General features: G+C 41.6%; 1 protein-coding gene across 1 annotated transcript in view; it reads right to left on the reverse strand.

Moving 5' to 3' along the window:
- The window catches only part of heatr5b (HEAT repeat containing 5B), a 32937-nt gene that overhangs the window by 2217 nt on the left and 14424 nt on the right, over positions 1-16296 (reverse strand). Inside the window, exons 16-35 of the mRNA XM_016500286.1 lie at positions 15847-16022; positions 15014-15119; positions 14725-14915; positions 12355-12514; positions 12078-12267; positions 10660-10829; positions 10372-10519; positions 10062-10241; positions 8587-8847; positions 8220-8401; positions 6941-7009; positions 5074-5253; positions 4734-4968; positions 3101-3301; positions 2896-3023; positions 2667-2811; positions 2206-2469; positions 782-1000; positions 559-710; positions 148-361 (exon numbers count right to left, since the gene is read on the reverse strand). Coding sequence (XP_016355772.1) covers positions 148-361; positions 559-710; positions 782-1000; positions 2206-2469; positions 2667-2811; positions 2896-3023; positions 3101-3301; positions 4734-4968; positions 5074-5253; positions 6941-7009; positions 8220-8401; positions 8587-8847; positions 10062-10241; positions 10372-10519; positions 10660-10829; positions 12078-12267; positions 12355-12514; positions 14725-14915; positions 15014-15119; positions 15847-16022 — 3571 coding nt within the window. The remainder of the gene's footprint in view (positions 1-147; positions 362-558; positions 711-781; positions 1001-2205; positions 2470-2666; positions 2812-2895; positions 3024-3100; positions 3302-4733; positions 4969-5073; positions 5254-6940; positions 7010-8219; positions 8402-8586; positions 8848-10061; positions 10242-10371; positions 10520-10659; positions 10830-12077; positions 12268-12354; positions 12515-14724; positions 14916-15013; positions 15120-15846; positions 16023-16296) is intronic.

The raw sequence follows: 16296 nt of genomic DNA on the forward strand, positions 1-16296 counted from the left end.
GCTTATTTATTCAGCTTTCAGATGATGCGTAAATCTCAATTTAAAAAAAATTGACCCTTATGACTGGTTTTGTGCTCCAGAGTCACATATGATACAGTAGCTTCATAGGGTTAATTGGCAAAATCATTGGCCCAACAAAGCGCTTACGGTTGTGTTCCTCTCCCATGGCCACAAGGCTCTCCAACACTTTAACTCCTTCCTGTACGGCCTGTAGCTCAGCAGGTGTGGACGGTCGACTGTGCTCAACGGCCTTCAGCTTCTCCACCAGCACCGGAGCCAGCGAGTGAATGTAGGGAGTGGAGAGACTGCGACACGAGTGCTGGAAGACAGACAGCAGCAGCTGATAACAGCGGGCCTGAGTCTGCAAAAACACACACAACAACAAGACATTACTCAGTGCTTTCATCAACACAACATCCTTCCTCAGACTTCATTCATCGACTCAGAATCTGCTACTCCTCAATGCATAAGCACTCTATAATTACTAATCCGGTCACTGCATTAAACGGATTAAACCAGGAGAACAGACACCGTGACAGCAGAGTTTGTGTAGCTCACCCATGGATCAGCAGAGTCGAGTCCGTGTCTGAAGCGCTCGATGCAGCCTGTCTGCAGGACGGAGACACCCACCAGAGCACCGCTGGCCGACAGCAGAAACAGTGTGACGGCCGTCAGCAAACTGACCTCATCCACGCTGACTCCGCACGTGTCTACAGGACAGAGAGAGTGTCAGAAACAGCCGAGCCGGTGATGCCAAACGCAGACACAAGCAGCGTCTCACCTGGCTGTGAGTGCTGGAGGACGGTGGCCAGACTGCTCCTGACCAGCGCGCTCCACTGCGTCTGGCTCCTGGCTGCCAGCGGAGAGCTGAGGATGGTTTTGATGGCCTGCAGAGACGCAGACACCGGTGCAGGGACCGAGTTATCTGACGTCTTTACCGCGGTGTCTCTCAGCACACCAGTGATCAGGAAGAGCACCGTGGGCAAGATGGTCATGCTTCCTACAGCAAGAAACAAAACTAGATTTTGTTAAACTGGTTAATTTTACCATATAAAGTCTGCTGTATCATATCTGATACATGAAATTCTAGGGTCTCTAAATGATCAACATAATCAAACTTAGCTGTCGCACACAATCTCCTCCATGCCTTCTGTCTCTGATTGATAATTTAGAGTTGTTTATCCAGTAAATGCTCTTTTAGTGTAATCGTATAAACATCCAGCTTCAGGAGCTTCACGTGTCTTTCTGCTGTGAATCTTGACTGATTTTGATCAAGTAAACGTCAGAATAACTGCAGTAATATCTCCAGATGAACACTTACTGGACTGAAGCAGCTCAGCTTTACCTGATTCTCCATCAATCATGTTTTAGAGTCTCAAATCTGATCCTCAGGATCTTTTGAGGAGCATTTGTTTCCAGAAGCTTTACTTTCACTGTTCCTCAGCGGAGGAATGATCTTCACAAGCCTCCAGAACATCTCACATCTTCTGAGGAGCCTTTATTTCTTCAGCTCTCAATCACTGCATTATATGTTTGGAGCATTTCAATCTCATCTTACTGAGACAGATTACTGGAGATATAGAGCGACGACCGATATTTAAATCATTTTATGCAAGTATCTGCCATACTGTTATAAAGATCTCATTGATTTGTAACACATCTACATAAAGGGGATATTTATGAGGCTGATTAGTAATCATTTACAGTAGCATTTACATTACCAGCATCAGAATTTCATCATATAAATGTCAGCATCTGCAGCAAATTGCATGTATTTGCTCAGTTTGAGTCTCTGAATAAAATAAATAGTTAATTCTAACTATTGTTTCATGTCAAGTTTTACAGGGCTAATAATGAAAGGCAGAAATAAATGTTTAATAAATTCTATATTATTGAAATTGTACATTATTTTTAAATGACTGTAGTACTTGTTTTACCAACTTGATGCTTATTTCAACAAAAACGAATCATTGCATTGATACAGCAGATAGATCTTTAAGACTGGATCACCTCAGGTACGGACTTTTGATGTTTTTAAAGGTGTTTGAGGTAGATTTCCCACAATATCATAATTTTCACACCAGTACGGTATCCACAAGTATTGGCGCTGGTTGAACACTAGATGCTATGGGATCATTTTTGCTGTGCAAATGCTGCACAATAACACAAGACAGTCTGATTCAGATGAGCTGCGGCGGTGTGTACCTGCAGGAGAGCAGAGTGACGGCAGCTCGGCGAGGGCTGTGACTGTGGCTGCCACCAGCCGGCTGCTGTGGTCAGACAGGTGCTGAGGTGGCTGTCTGACGCCATCGGTGTCCTGTGCTTTCAGATGAGGCAGATGACGCACCAAGATAAAAACCAGCAGCTCCATCGCAGCAAACACCAGAGATTTTCCTGGAAGAAGCTCCCCGGTTTCTCCTCCTTCCCCGAGCACTGAAACACACTCCTCATCTCCACCGTCCTCTACAGCTGCCACAAAACACACACACACATTTTTTTAACTGAAAATGGAGTGTTTACTATTGTCATTTTGCATTATCGACACTATTTAATGCTGTAAAGTTGCTTTGACACAATCTGTATTGTTAAAAGCGCTATATAAATAAAGGTGACACACACACAGTGATGCTAATGCTCAGCACAGGCAGTCATACACCACCACCTACTCTTGCTGCTCCTGATGTGCTCCAGATGCTCCTGGGCTGCACGGATGGTTTTCTGCACGACAGTCGTCACCTGCAGCTGCACGCTGGGTGGGTCGCGTGTCAATAACAGCCGGTGAAGCACGTTGAGCAGCTCCACAGCCAGCAGCTGCCACACAAACGCTGCGATTAGAATGCTTTACTATTGCCTGCAGTAAAACGCATGATAAAGATGTTGAGTAACTGCTCTGACCTGGTCCTCTGCGATGTGCGTCCGAGCGCTCGGTGAGTCCAGCAGCGTGCAGAGAGCATGCAGACACGACATCACATCCTCGATGGGCTCCTCGGCCCGAGGGAAACACAGGAACTCGATGCTGATGCCTGAAACATTACGAGAGACATTACAGCCCTTTGCATACTCTACAAGTCCAAATGAGTCACGTAGAGAAGGATTGTACCCAAAAGAAGGTGCAATCTGTCTTTCACTAGGCTATCAGTGCTGTTCCCCGGAGCAGAGGCCACTACAGGTCCAGTGTCTTCAGCCGAACCGAAGCCTGTGCTGCTGAGCCACAGGGCCTCCGCGTGCAGCACAGACGCCCAGGAGCTACGGTAATGAAGCCTCGCTGTGTCTATGGTCTCAGGAGTGTAGAAAGCCCCTCCTGATGAACACATTGTGAAGAGTAACTGCGGTTATTGGCGTCCACTGAGCAAGTACAACAATAAATTCAACTGGTCCTGGAATTCAACCTTTTTAAGACCTGCACAATTAAGATTAATACCATATGTCCATCCAGAACAAACACAATCTCAAATTAAATCATGCATCTCAGATTCTTTTCCTAATTAAACAGGCTAGGGCACGTATTCAATGAGGACTTAATACTTCTCATCAGCAAAACTGCCAGTTTAAAACACTCAAAATGTTTTATTCAATATGTACTGAAATGGTTTCATGTATCAAAATTTGGGTAACGCTTTATTTTAAGGTGTCCTTGTTACTCATGTTACATATACTTACTATTATAATAACAAACAATTATGCATAATTACATGCAAGTAACCCTAATCCTAACCCTAACCATATAGTAAGTACATGTAGTTAATTAATATTACTCAGTACTTAAATGTATTATTACACTGTAACAAGGACACCTTGAAGTGTAACCAAAATTTGACTACAAAGGAATTAGAGGTCGAGCGGAGGTGTTTCATGTGCTTCAAGAAAGGCAATAAACATTAATTTGCCGATACTAATAAAAATCTAAATACTGAACACTTCAAAATAATGTCCTTAGTCTTTTTCTCCCTTTTAAGTATACAGAAGCTCAAAACACACCGGGACTCTTGTTTTGAAATGTCTGTGTTACTACTTCAGCTGATCATTCAAAAAGATGAAGAAGATAAAATATGCATTCTTACAATAGACACACCATAAAATAAACATTGTCATAAACCAACAACAGCAACATTAGATCATAAGCAATCGCTTGGCATAAATGTGTCCCTGCAGCACAAAAGCAGTCTTAAGTCGCTGGGGGATATTTGTAGCAATAGCCAACAATACATTGTATGGGTCAAAATTATACATTTTTCTTTTATGCCAAAAATCATTAGGATATTAAGTAAAGATCATGTTCCATGAAGATATTTTGTACATTTCCTACCGTAAATATATCAAAACTTAATATTTGATTAGTAATATGCATTGCTAAGAACTTCATTTGAACAACTTTAAAGATGATTTTCTCAATATTTTGATTTTTTTGCACCCTCAGATTCCAGATTTTCAAATAGTTGTATCTCAGCCAAATATTGTCCTATCCTAACAAACCATACATCAATGGAAAGCTTATTTATTCAGACCCTTATGACTGGTTTTGTGGTCCAGTATTCACTGATTGTGAACTGCTCTGAAACTGTGAGCCTGTAGAACCAGAAACCGTGCCGCATTTTGACTTTTGAAACATGCAGCGCTCACACTCATTCAATTATATAATGAAGTCTTTTGTTGTACCATAATGACTTTAAATTTGATCAAACTTAATATAAGACATCTGAAGGGTTTTTAAGGGCCTCTGGGTTTGACTTTACCTTCAGGCGGCAGCTGACTGGAGAACTCAGCCGGCAGAGTGAGCAGCGCATAGTCTCTCAACACCGCCAGCCACAGACGGCTGAGAGACGGCAGCTCCGGCTGAACTAACGTCATCAGGCTGTCTGGAGGAAGAACGTCTCCATCTCCCTCATCCTCATCCTCACCCTCGCCCTGAGGAGGACGCGCCGGCTTGGACTGAGACTCCTTCTTTATGTTCATGGCCACGACGAACACCTAAAACCAGAGACGGTAAGTAATGCTGATAATAAACATTGGGAGGATCACTGTTCTTGGTAAACGTAGCTGCTGAAGGGGAACAGCTGTAAGCGTTTGACTCGCCTCTGCCCAAGCTTTCAGCACAGCAAGCTTCTCCATAGTAGTGGCGCTCTCACTGTACAGCTGGCTGGATGGGCTCTTGCCAGTCTGGACTTTGTCCAGAGAGGAGACCAAGAGGTTGTGGACGCGCCGCAGATCATTGAGGTCACTGACAACACCGCTGCCTATCCATGTGCTGCACACCTGTACACCAATATCACTGTCAAACACTGAAGAACGCACTGAAGAAGAGGGATTTTTTTACATTTAAAGGTTAATCACAACTAATCGAGGCATTATCGAATTTAATATGCACTCATTTGCATGAACGTCCAGAACAAATGTGATCATTGGATAAAGTCAGGTTCACAATTCTTCAGATACCACCATACTTTCACCAGTTGATTAATCACAGCACATCAAGACATGCTTTGCATTACAAGATGTTAGGTTTAAATATGTAATCGAGGCATTATCGAATTTAATATGCATTCATTTGCATGAACGTCCAGAACAAATGTGATCATTGGATAAAGTCAGGTTCACAATTCTTCTAATTTTGGGCTTTTCCGAAGGGGATTTTGGATTTCTATTTTTATCACTCCATAAATCAGAAAATACTGTCAACAGCCAGAACAACACATTAGGGCTGTCAAAAATGTTTTTTTAATTTCGAATATTCGTCTAATTTAAAATAAAAATCCACATTCGAATGCAAAAACGGTGCATTTGAATTTTAGTTGATGTTAGTTTCGAGATGCGATGACGATGTAAGTGTCGTTGCATTATAATGTTTTTGTTATCCTGGCCAGTTGAAGCCACTAGATGCGGCGCTGCTGCATTAAGGTTGCATTGAGAAAATCAATGCGGAGAAGATCTTGTTTACGTCAAAACTGAAACCAAGCCGTTTCCACAGAACACATATTTCGCGCATTTTCTAGAAGGACATTTATGTCTCGCACAAAAGAGCCGCATGTTTAGAAAGCCATGTAAAATGAATGCAAATTTAACTTTGAAAAAACATATATCGAGACTTTATGGCGGGTTTTTCCCCATCCCACTGCATCTCGTGTTTTTAAATGAAAAATGTATTGTGTGTGTGATTGGCTTTCGGCCCTTTGTATTAAACTATGCATACATACATGATGCAGTTTTGTTTATAGTTGTTTAAGCAACTTAATTATAATTGGTTTATAAACATTATTTTAAACATTATGCACTTTTTTTCACAGATAGTCATGTTATCTTATGCTTTGAATAAACGTGCATTAGTAATATTTTGCTCGATGCGCCCTCTTGTGGCCTCAGGAGAGAAGCCAAAAACTTTTCTTCATCCTAACTGAAATTATGCCTTTTAAATTCGAATATAATTCGAATTTTGATCATATTTAATTAGAAAATTCGAATTTAGTTTTTCAGCCATTTTGACAGCCCTACAACACACAGTATTTCATCATGTTTTTTAGGAATAAAATGACATATGCACAAATCCCTCTCTAAAAACCTTCAGAATATAGATTAATAATAATAAAACATACAAAAAAAATTGGAATAAACCTGTAACGTTTGGTGTATATAAGTGCTGCTGAAATGGAGCTTTCTGAAAAATTAAATACTTAAATGCATATTTTGGAAAAATATAAAAAATAAAAGATGGAAGCAAAATCTCAAAATTGACCATGCAGTCACTGGGGTGATACCCTTTCAAAAGGTACTAATATTTGGTATTAATATGTACCGTTTAGAGGTAAATTAGGCAAGAACCTACAAATCTTAGGGTACCGCCCCAGTGACACCTTCACACCTTTTTTCTGAGAGTGTTGGGTTGAACTTTGACTAGCTGAATCAAGGCTAGGTTGTGGTGTGGTCTAAAGATGGGCTGAATGTTTACCTGGCAGGCTTTGGCAGTGATGTCTGACGGTGTATCTGGGGAAAAGGCTGGTCGGAGTGCAGCACCAACCTGTGGTTTAAGAAAATTAGATGAACTCAATGTCAGCATGAAATGACAATTCACCCCATCTATTTTCTAGATGCATGTTATAGATCTTATTGTGAACATTCATCCATGCATGTGTCACTTTTTAAAAATGCTTTTTGAGTTTGTAATGTTTATTCAAAATGTCCCAACAGGACCGTCCGGTGAAAACAACAGACTTCTCTCTGATGACGTATGCAGGATGTATCCAGTCACTTAAGCCCTCACGTTCCTTTGCCTGCACTTTGAGTGTTTTTTTCTTTATCGATAATCTAGATGCACATCATATGCAAGAATCTGTCAATACTTCTTTCATTGCAACTTTAAAATGTGTATACAATGTAAGACAAGGAAATAATACCAAATAAAACCCTCAAAAGGGCATGGGTCTGATGTATGACACGTGCCAGTGATAATCTCTGCAGCTCATTTCATTTGACATGCAACACACCACCAAATATAGCACTGAATACAATTATATTTAATTCTAATCTATTACTATTACTTGAACTGTACTGAATTACTATGACTAGCAAGGGGAAATGTTTACCAAAAAAATCTGCTGTGTTTAAGTTTTCATGAAAAAATATTACAGGAGCAGAAAATACTGCTTAACCGACATGTTAATTCAAAGTATGTTTGTGTCTTAATGTGGTTTCTAACACAAGATTGACTACCGGTGCATTAACATGCCATATGTGACCCTGGACCACAAAACCAGTCATAAGGGTCAATTTTTCGAAATTGAGATGATTTATACATCATCTGAAAGCTGAATAAATAAGCTTTCCATTGATGTATGGTTTGTTAGGATATGACAATATTTGGCCGAGATACAACTATTTGAAAATCTGGAATCTGAGGGTGCAAAAAAATCAAAATATTGAGAAAATCATCTTTAAAGTTGTCCAAATGAAGTTCTTAGCAATGCATATTACTAATCAAAAATTAAGTTTTGATATATTTACGGTAGGAAATTTACAAAATATCTTGGAACATGATCTTTACTTAATATCCGAATGATTTTTGGCATAAAAGAAAAATCAATAATTTTGACCCATACAATGTATTGTTGGCTATTGCTACAAATATACCCCAGCGACTTAAGACTGCTTTTGTGCTCCAGGGTCACAAATTGAATGGAATCAATAAATTAGTGGCATTCACAACACTAGGCGCACACTGAGAAACTGACATTAGCCTGGTACTGCTCCAGTATCACATGACCAGGGAACTCGGGCTCCGGCACAGCGGCGAACTTCTTAATGATGTCCTCGAGCGCCTGCAGACCAGCCATGCGCAGCTGGTTACTGTGGTCTGTGGCAGCCATGAAGGCCATGCGAATCAGATCGCACAAGTGCAGCACCAGGAAGTCACCTGCAGAAGACACCACAAATGTATTCATGCCCTAAATCACTTCGAATCAAGTGGAGCTAAATCATACTTTATGTTCAACCAAAAACACTAAATCATGTTCAACCAAAAACTAAAATTCCTTCATTATTTACTCCCAACGTCAAATGAATGGCAACTACTGTGCATGAAGAGTCACAGAGGTGTACCTTCAGGGTTTTTAGCCTTGGTGACACGCGCAGCGGCCAGGTCAAAGTGGGCCTTGTCTGCATTCTCACACAGATGAATGATACGGCACAGACAGTCGGCAGCAAACACTCGTGTAACCCAGCGAGGCGCCACGGACGGCTTGGACTTGTCATCCTGACCCAGAGAAGTGAACATTATGTCATCATCCATCTCATCCTTCTTCTCAGAGTCCTCCTCCTCGTCCTTCCTTCTGCCAACAGACGCAACCGTCCCACCGACCTCTGTGGCAGAAGCAAAGATGGAACACAAGGTGGAATGAGAAAATCCTGCAGATTACTGTAAAATGGGCACAGTTTCTAACACCCAAATCATCAGTACCTAAATTCAGGGTTGGTCTGACATCAGCTTAAAGCGCATCAGTATCAACACAGCCCTCCGGCAGCAAATAAAAGGTTTTGTCCTGGCCCATGGGTGTGATTCAAATGCATGGCATTCTTTCAAAAGTATCACAAACTAACAAAAATACAGCCTGAGCCAACACAACGTTATTCTAATAAAACGATGGTAGCATTTTATTATACAGTCCTGTTGGTATGTACATACTATGCACTTACTATATTACAATAACTGGGTAATGACTAGGTACTAACCTTGAGCCTAACCTTAACCTATGTTCCAAGTTTATGCAGTTATCTTATATTACTCTTGTAAGTACTAGGGGTGTGCAATATTGACAAAAAAATCTGGATATTTATTTAGTTTAGTGCGTTTCTGTGCTGATTTATGCCTGTCTAACTCCCAAATATTTTCATATTCATGGTCAGTGACAGAAATGAACTTTTTCCACTACAAGGCAATTTTACATTTATAAGGCCATTTTCTATAACCTTGATGAATGCATCACCTTTTATGTCAGATTCTTACATTTAATCAATAAATGTATCAAATGTATTGCTTTTGCAAAGTGAGTGACGTGCTCAATGTCAGCTCGCACATTGTTAAAACAATACTTAAGATATTATTGTCATATCGCTCAACCATAGTAAACAGACTCTACGTGCACATGCTGTGCAATAAAGTGCAACCATGATAATGATCATTATTATTAATGATGTTTTGTGTGTACATGAGTCACATGGCTCAGATTGTTCTTTAAGTGGTTTGTTACAGGATGCTAGGATGACAGGCATGTCAAAATGACACAAGAAAAGTTCAGAACATTGACTGTTACTACAGTGAAAAAGTGGGCTTGATTTAGTGAAAACCAGTCAAAAGATTTAGGTTAAGTAGTCCAAAAGGAATCTGGATAAATGCATGAGGATGCTTTATTCAGTCCTTATGGCCGCAGTTTCAGACAATTTCTTGCTATCCTACACTGTAAACTCATTAGAAAAATGCAATATTTACAGTCAAAACCTGGTTGTACTGGTTTATTTCATTCTAGTCAAAAAGCACTATGACCTATGAAGCACTATGGCCAGTGAACGGCTGTTACCTGTAGTAGCTGCCAGAACATCTTTGCAGAGCTTGAGCCAGTGAGGAAGTTTCTCCACAGCCAGAGACGAGAGCATGTGACCTAACGTGTCATGAATGTCCGAGCACAACTTCCTGTCCGTCTCCCGGTCCAGCATTCCAAACAGAACACCTTCCAAACCAGTCTCGGTGATGTTCAGATCTGCAAAATGATACACGGCCAAATAGAACCAAATAAATCAGTCTGGTTCTTCCTATCACACTGTTTCAGGAGGCTAGGATTGGAAGGCAAACGGTGTGCGTGCATAAACATTACGAGGCATGTTACGCACTGATGCTGGTGCTGTCTTTGCCGTCTCCAGCCTTCCTGGCGAGACTCATGGCGTATTCACAGACCTCTGCAGCCTCACGCTGAGCCAGCTGCCGGAGACACGCCACCGCGGCCCGCCGTAACAGCAGGTGAGAGCTGCACAGATGCACCTGTGCACACGCAAACACACATCACCTACTGCCAGACTCATCTGTGGGAAATCTGCTTGAACTATTTAACTGCATGTGCTCTGCATATATTCACAACTGCCTATTTATGATTATACGGGGGTGAGCCGAGAAAGCCTTACACAGAGGCTGGGCACCAGGCTGGACAGGTTGACGTGTCGCGGTGCAAACATGTGCAGCTGCTGCAGGCAGGAGATCGCCGCCGCCTGGACCAGAGAGTCTGAGTGATCCTGCATGATGGCGCAGCCCACCAGACACGACGAGCGGATCGTAGAGATGCTGCCGCTGTTCCCTAGGATAAACAAACCAGAAGAAATAATACAAATACACAACTGAACATTTTCTGTTCACCTACACAGAAGACAACTGACAGGGCTGGGGATGCATAAGTGATAATGTTCCCAATCACTTTGTAATTATCTTTAAGTAACTTTAAACTCTTCCTCTGGTTAAGGAAAACCTCATTAAATTCCCAGAGTGCCTTGCCAGTTTGAATCATTCAAGTGCAATAAGACTGTCAAATGCTGTCCAACAGACCGTTTCTGTGCAGTTTGCGTTTACTTTAATGACCTATTATGGTCTTGAATAATCAGTTGAGAAATGTTTACTTACATTGGTTAGGCTAGTATTGGTTTTTTGTATTGAAATTGGTGTTGAGAGTTGTGAAATTCAACTGGAATCTAAAATGTTGACATTGTAACAACCTTAATTTACAGCAAAAATAACTATAATGTGATATTTTACTCATATGTGACCCTGGACCGCAAAACCAGCCTTAAGTGTCAATTTCTTCGAAATTGAGATGTATGCATCATCTGAAAGCTGAATAAATAAGCTCTATTAAAAGCAATCAAATAGAGGTCTGCACAAAGGGTTAGCTTAATTACACAACTGACATGTGCATCATTTTTTACTTTTTGCTTTCCAGTTTTTACACAAATCCTCACACTCTCAACTTGTTTCAGATCGCATATTTACATGCAGATATCATCATATCATCTGAAAAACTATTCTAAACAAATGTTAGGCTTTATGGTTGCAACCAGGGACGGGGGGAAAAAATTAAGAAAACCAATTCAAAATGATGCACAGGTTGCAACTAACAACTTCTTTTGATAACTGATTCACCCAGTGATTATTTCTTTGATTAATCAATTCATCACATTAGGCCTAATATTATTCCACATTTTACAAACAAAACACGTTTTTCTTAACTGTCCCGATGTTTTTCTTTACGTAATGTGCAGATAATGTACATTATGCATAATATACAATGTTCACTACAGGATTTTGTGAATGCATCAATCTGGTGCACTGACAAACACAAGCTGATCGAGTGGCCAAAGTGTGTGCTTTGCTGTGAAACATGCAGCGCAACAAACTAGAGGTTTATTTAATGAAATCAAAGCCTTTTGTGATTTGATAAGCGCACATCTCACAATTTCCATTTTAGTTTGATAGATAATTGACAGATGCTTTACCAAAACAATGGCACAATCACAAATGCTATAATTGTATTTTGTTGGTAACTGTCTGGTACCCTGTAGTTCTGGGCCCACGGTGGTGATGAGCGCTCCGAGACAGCGGCCCAGACACTGATGCACCTCTGTGTGTGAGGGGGGGACCGTCAGGAGCAGCGTCAGCACCAGAGACAGCGTGGGCTCCACATAACCGCGGTACATGGGCCCGCTGGAGTCCACGATGAGAGCCAGAGAGTGCAGCGCCCACGTCTGAAACAACCAGACAGACTCATGACACATCTGATTTCACCAGCGGCAGAGCTCTCTTCAAACACCTGCTGCTGTCTCAGAGCTCACCTGGACCTCGTGACACGTGGCGTCTTGAGCCAGGGCCAGCAGGATGCTAACACTGGTCTTGAGGTGCTGGCCCGACCCAATGCCGCCCACATAACGGTGCAGGCAGCCTAAAGCCAGAGAGTGACCCGTCCTGGACACCACGTCACGCGCCGACTTCAGCCTGGACAGAAGACGGAAGACAGAAAAACTCATAAACACCAAGACAAACGTGAAGAAACAGCCAGAGATCCCACAACATCCATGCCACGCTTGTTGTAACAGCTGGACAAATCAGTCACAATATTATTAGTTCTATTTATCAAATAATCCAACAGACCCCTCACCTAACAACCAGACTGGGTTCCGGGATGTCTGTGAACGACCCCCCAGGCCACTGGTTACCATGGCAGCCAGGACACATTACAAGATAAGGCTGGCTTTATGGCCCAATGGAATTCACTTCACTCCACAGGAAGTCGAAACAGACACATACTGCCCCAGTGTTTCCCACAGACTTACACTCTATGTGTGGCGGCACTTCCCCCGGGGGAAACATAGGCTATATATGAAACAGCAGACAGGCTGACTGATTGAAAATGCTAATTAATTCTCTGCCAGCAGGAGGCGCTTTAGAAGCGGCAGAAATGGCGGTTTCCCCGGTAACGGCTGTAATCAAAGCAGCGCTCCGCTCATAAACGCTACTTTATCGGGCATTATTGGAAAGATTAAATGAAAATGTCATCGACACTTTTCTAAAGACAGTCAGTCAGTTCCATTCAAAGACACATTCGTATAAAAAACCCCGCGCCTGCAGTGCTCATGTTTATTCAACGAAGTCAAAGCCTTTTGGAAAATCTATTTGTGGCGGTCAGTTTTGATATAGTGGCGGGCTGCCACAAATAAACCAATGTACGGGAAACACTGCATACTGCCCACAGGAAAAGACGTCTTTCATTAATTCATAGCAAAACCTTTCTATGAATGAACAAGCATATCCCCAGGTTATTGTTTGTATTATTACTGTTCTTGTATTTTGTATTGTCTACTGTTTTATGCATGCTTTATGGTAGAATCACTAGTTAATATAACCTCACCTATAGCATGTTTGGTATCTACAAATTCGTATTTTGATCTAAATGAGAGTGTATATTATATGTTGATACTTATACAACATGTTAGTGTTCTAAGAATCTTTAATAGTTTTTGCATCAGCACCCAATCCATATGCAAATGACCATGTTCGAAGACAAAGAGTCATAAACTTTCCCTCCGAAAGTGTGTCACTATTAGCTCACCGACCCCCTGGAGGTGTGACCTCCACAGAAAATAAAAGGCCTCGCATCCGTGACCCGCCTCTTCTTCTGCACTGCTCTTACTCTTTGCCTCTCAGACAATCAGTCCGACAGCGACAGGACCAGCCATGCTGCAACTTTCCATCTGGGAGGAAACTCTCCCGACCACCATTGAGTCAGAATAACATCTTTAGAGTTCATCACTCTTCAAACCCGGAAGAACGTGATCGCAATAGTAACACCACCGAACCTTCGAACCATCAAGACTTTCATCCGAGACTCAGACTGCACCCGGACGCATGTTCACCGGCCAAGGCAATGCAAGTATCGTACACTTAACTAAACTAAACAGAGGTTCAGTATAAGCTGTAGACCCCGTTCTAAAACAGCGCTGATGGTTCTGTGCAGACGGTTAAACGACTTTTTTCATAGTGTCATTCCGTTTCTCTAATGGTTTCATTCATTCAGCCTCACTTGCCCTTCCACCATATATGAGTGATTGTATGTTTGTTTGTTTAGACTAGTTATGTGTTAGTGTTTAGTTAATAAAACTTCTGTGCACAAATTACACGAGTTTCTGATTCTGTCACTGCTTGCAGATCAATGTCACTTAAACGATTCCTGATTTTGTTAAATGCTCTAATGCATTAATACTGTGAGAAAGTTATTTTCTGTGGCCACGATAACCTTTCTTAGAGTTGATATGAAATTACACTTAATGTTCGCCGGACGAACAGATTATTTGATTGCAATATTAATTCTGCTAGTTACTTCTGGCAGCTGAGGTAAATAATTGCAATTAATTTTAATTAATTGTAATTATTTATATACATTTCCCTTTTGAGCTAATTCACTACACAGTCAACTGGAAGGGTTAGGAATGGAGACCCAGGCCTTATTCAGAGCCGGTGATTTTCTTGGTTCAGTTCAATTAAAGGTTTTTGAATGTTTGCATTCTGCTTCTAGCCAATCTACTGTACAACACAAGAAATGCTGTTAAATGTGATGATTTGAATGTGATGGGAAAGACTGGGTGCGAGACACGTTCTAGCATTCAGCTTCAGTGCAGAGCTGTCACACTGCCATCGCCGCTGCATACTTGTCAAAGCTGTGCTGTGCCATCCTGGCGATGAAAGAAGCTTCTCCCACGACTTGAGCCATTCTGCCCAGAGCCTCTCCAGCAGCGCAGCGCAGGATGGGGTTGGGGTTGTCCAGCGCGCCCATCACCAGCGCTAGAGCTGATTTACGCACTTCCTCCGGGCCGAGACTGCTCTTGTTCTCAGCCAGACCCTGTACACACACAGAAGCCAATGAACAATCAACGTTATCAATATTCTGTTATAGGTTGATGGACTGCACAAGTAGATACTCCAGTTAGGATAGGACACCTTGAGAGCGCTCAGCACCGCAGTGAATATGTTCAACTGCACGGCCTGCTGACGGACGCCTTTAGCTTGTTTAATGCATTCAGCAAAGTGATCCAGCATTTGCAACCTGGAACAGACAAACAAGACATGAAACAAATCACAGATAATGCTCTGAAACGAGATGAATGGCTAATGCTATGAACCCGTCTGACAATGCAAGTTTATCTTCACTGAGGCAACAAGCACATCCACTAGTTGGTAAGATTTCTGAATGTTTTTGAAAGAAGTCTCTTCTGCTCACCGAGGCTGCATTTATTTGATAAAAAACCAAAACAAAACAGTAAAAACAGTAACACTGTCAAATATTTTTTCAATTTAAAATTAGTGTTTTCTGTGAATATAAAGTTTATTCCTGTGATGCGCAGCTGTATTTTCAGCATCATTACTGCAGTCTTCAGTGTCACATGATCTTCAGAAATCATTCTAATATGCTGATTTGCTGCTCAAGAAACATTTCTGATTATTATCAATGTTGAAAACAGTTGTGCTGCCCAATATTTTAGTGGAAACCATGATACATTTTGTTTTCTCACTTATTAAGTTCAATAGAACAGCATTTATTTGGAACAGAAATCTGTTGTAACATTATACATGTCTTTCCTGACATTTCCTGAGATCAGTTCAGTGAATCCTTGCTAAATAAAAGTATATTTTATATGGTAGTGTATTTGATTTTTTTTTTTTTTATGTACAGATGGACTTTGGACTGATAAAATCTCACTATCGTCTGTGACCCCAAACAGCATCAAATACAGAAAGCCGAGAAAGGCCAACACAATGCTGACTGAAAGCACCTGTGTTTGAAAGAGACGTGAGGAAAGACGACTCCGAACAGAGCGACCGAGGCGTCGATCACAGACACCCCGAGGGGCAGCGGTCCGGGCACGGCCTCCACTGCAGGGACGCGCAGGTAAATGGAGGACGGGTCGTGTTCGAGAGCGCCGCTGCCTGACGCGCTGTTGGGCTGTAGCTGCGGCACACAAACACATCACTATAAGGGATGCACGATATTATCAGAACGTTATCGGTAAAGGTCTATTATTTATTTAGGGGGTGCTGTTGACCAACTTGTAATAAAATGAAAGTAAAATACACAAATAACATTAAGATACTTGTGTCCGTTTTGAAAGCAATAGCTTACATGAATAAAAATCACAAACAAGACACTTGTAAATTAACTGCACAGGATGATGTTTAAAAAAAAAAAGGAAATACATATGTGACCCTGCAGCACAAAACCAGTC

The sequence above is a fragment of the Sinocyclocheilus anshuiensis genome, unplaced genomic scaffold (assembly GCF_001515605.1).
Source record: "Sinocyclocheilus anshuiensis isolate Anshui unplaced genomic scaffold, SAMN03320099.WGS_v1.1 scaffold166, whole genome shotgun sequence".
In the NCBI taxonomy this organism is placed as follows: domain Eukaryota; kingdom Metazoa; phylum Chordata; class Actinopteri; order Cypriniformes; family Cyprinidae; genus Sinocyclocheilus; species Sinocyclocheilus anshuiensis.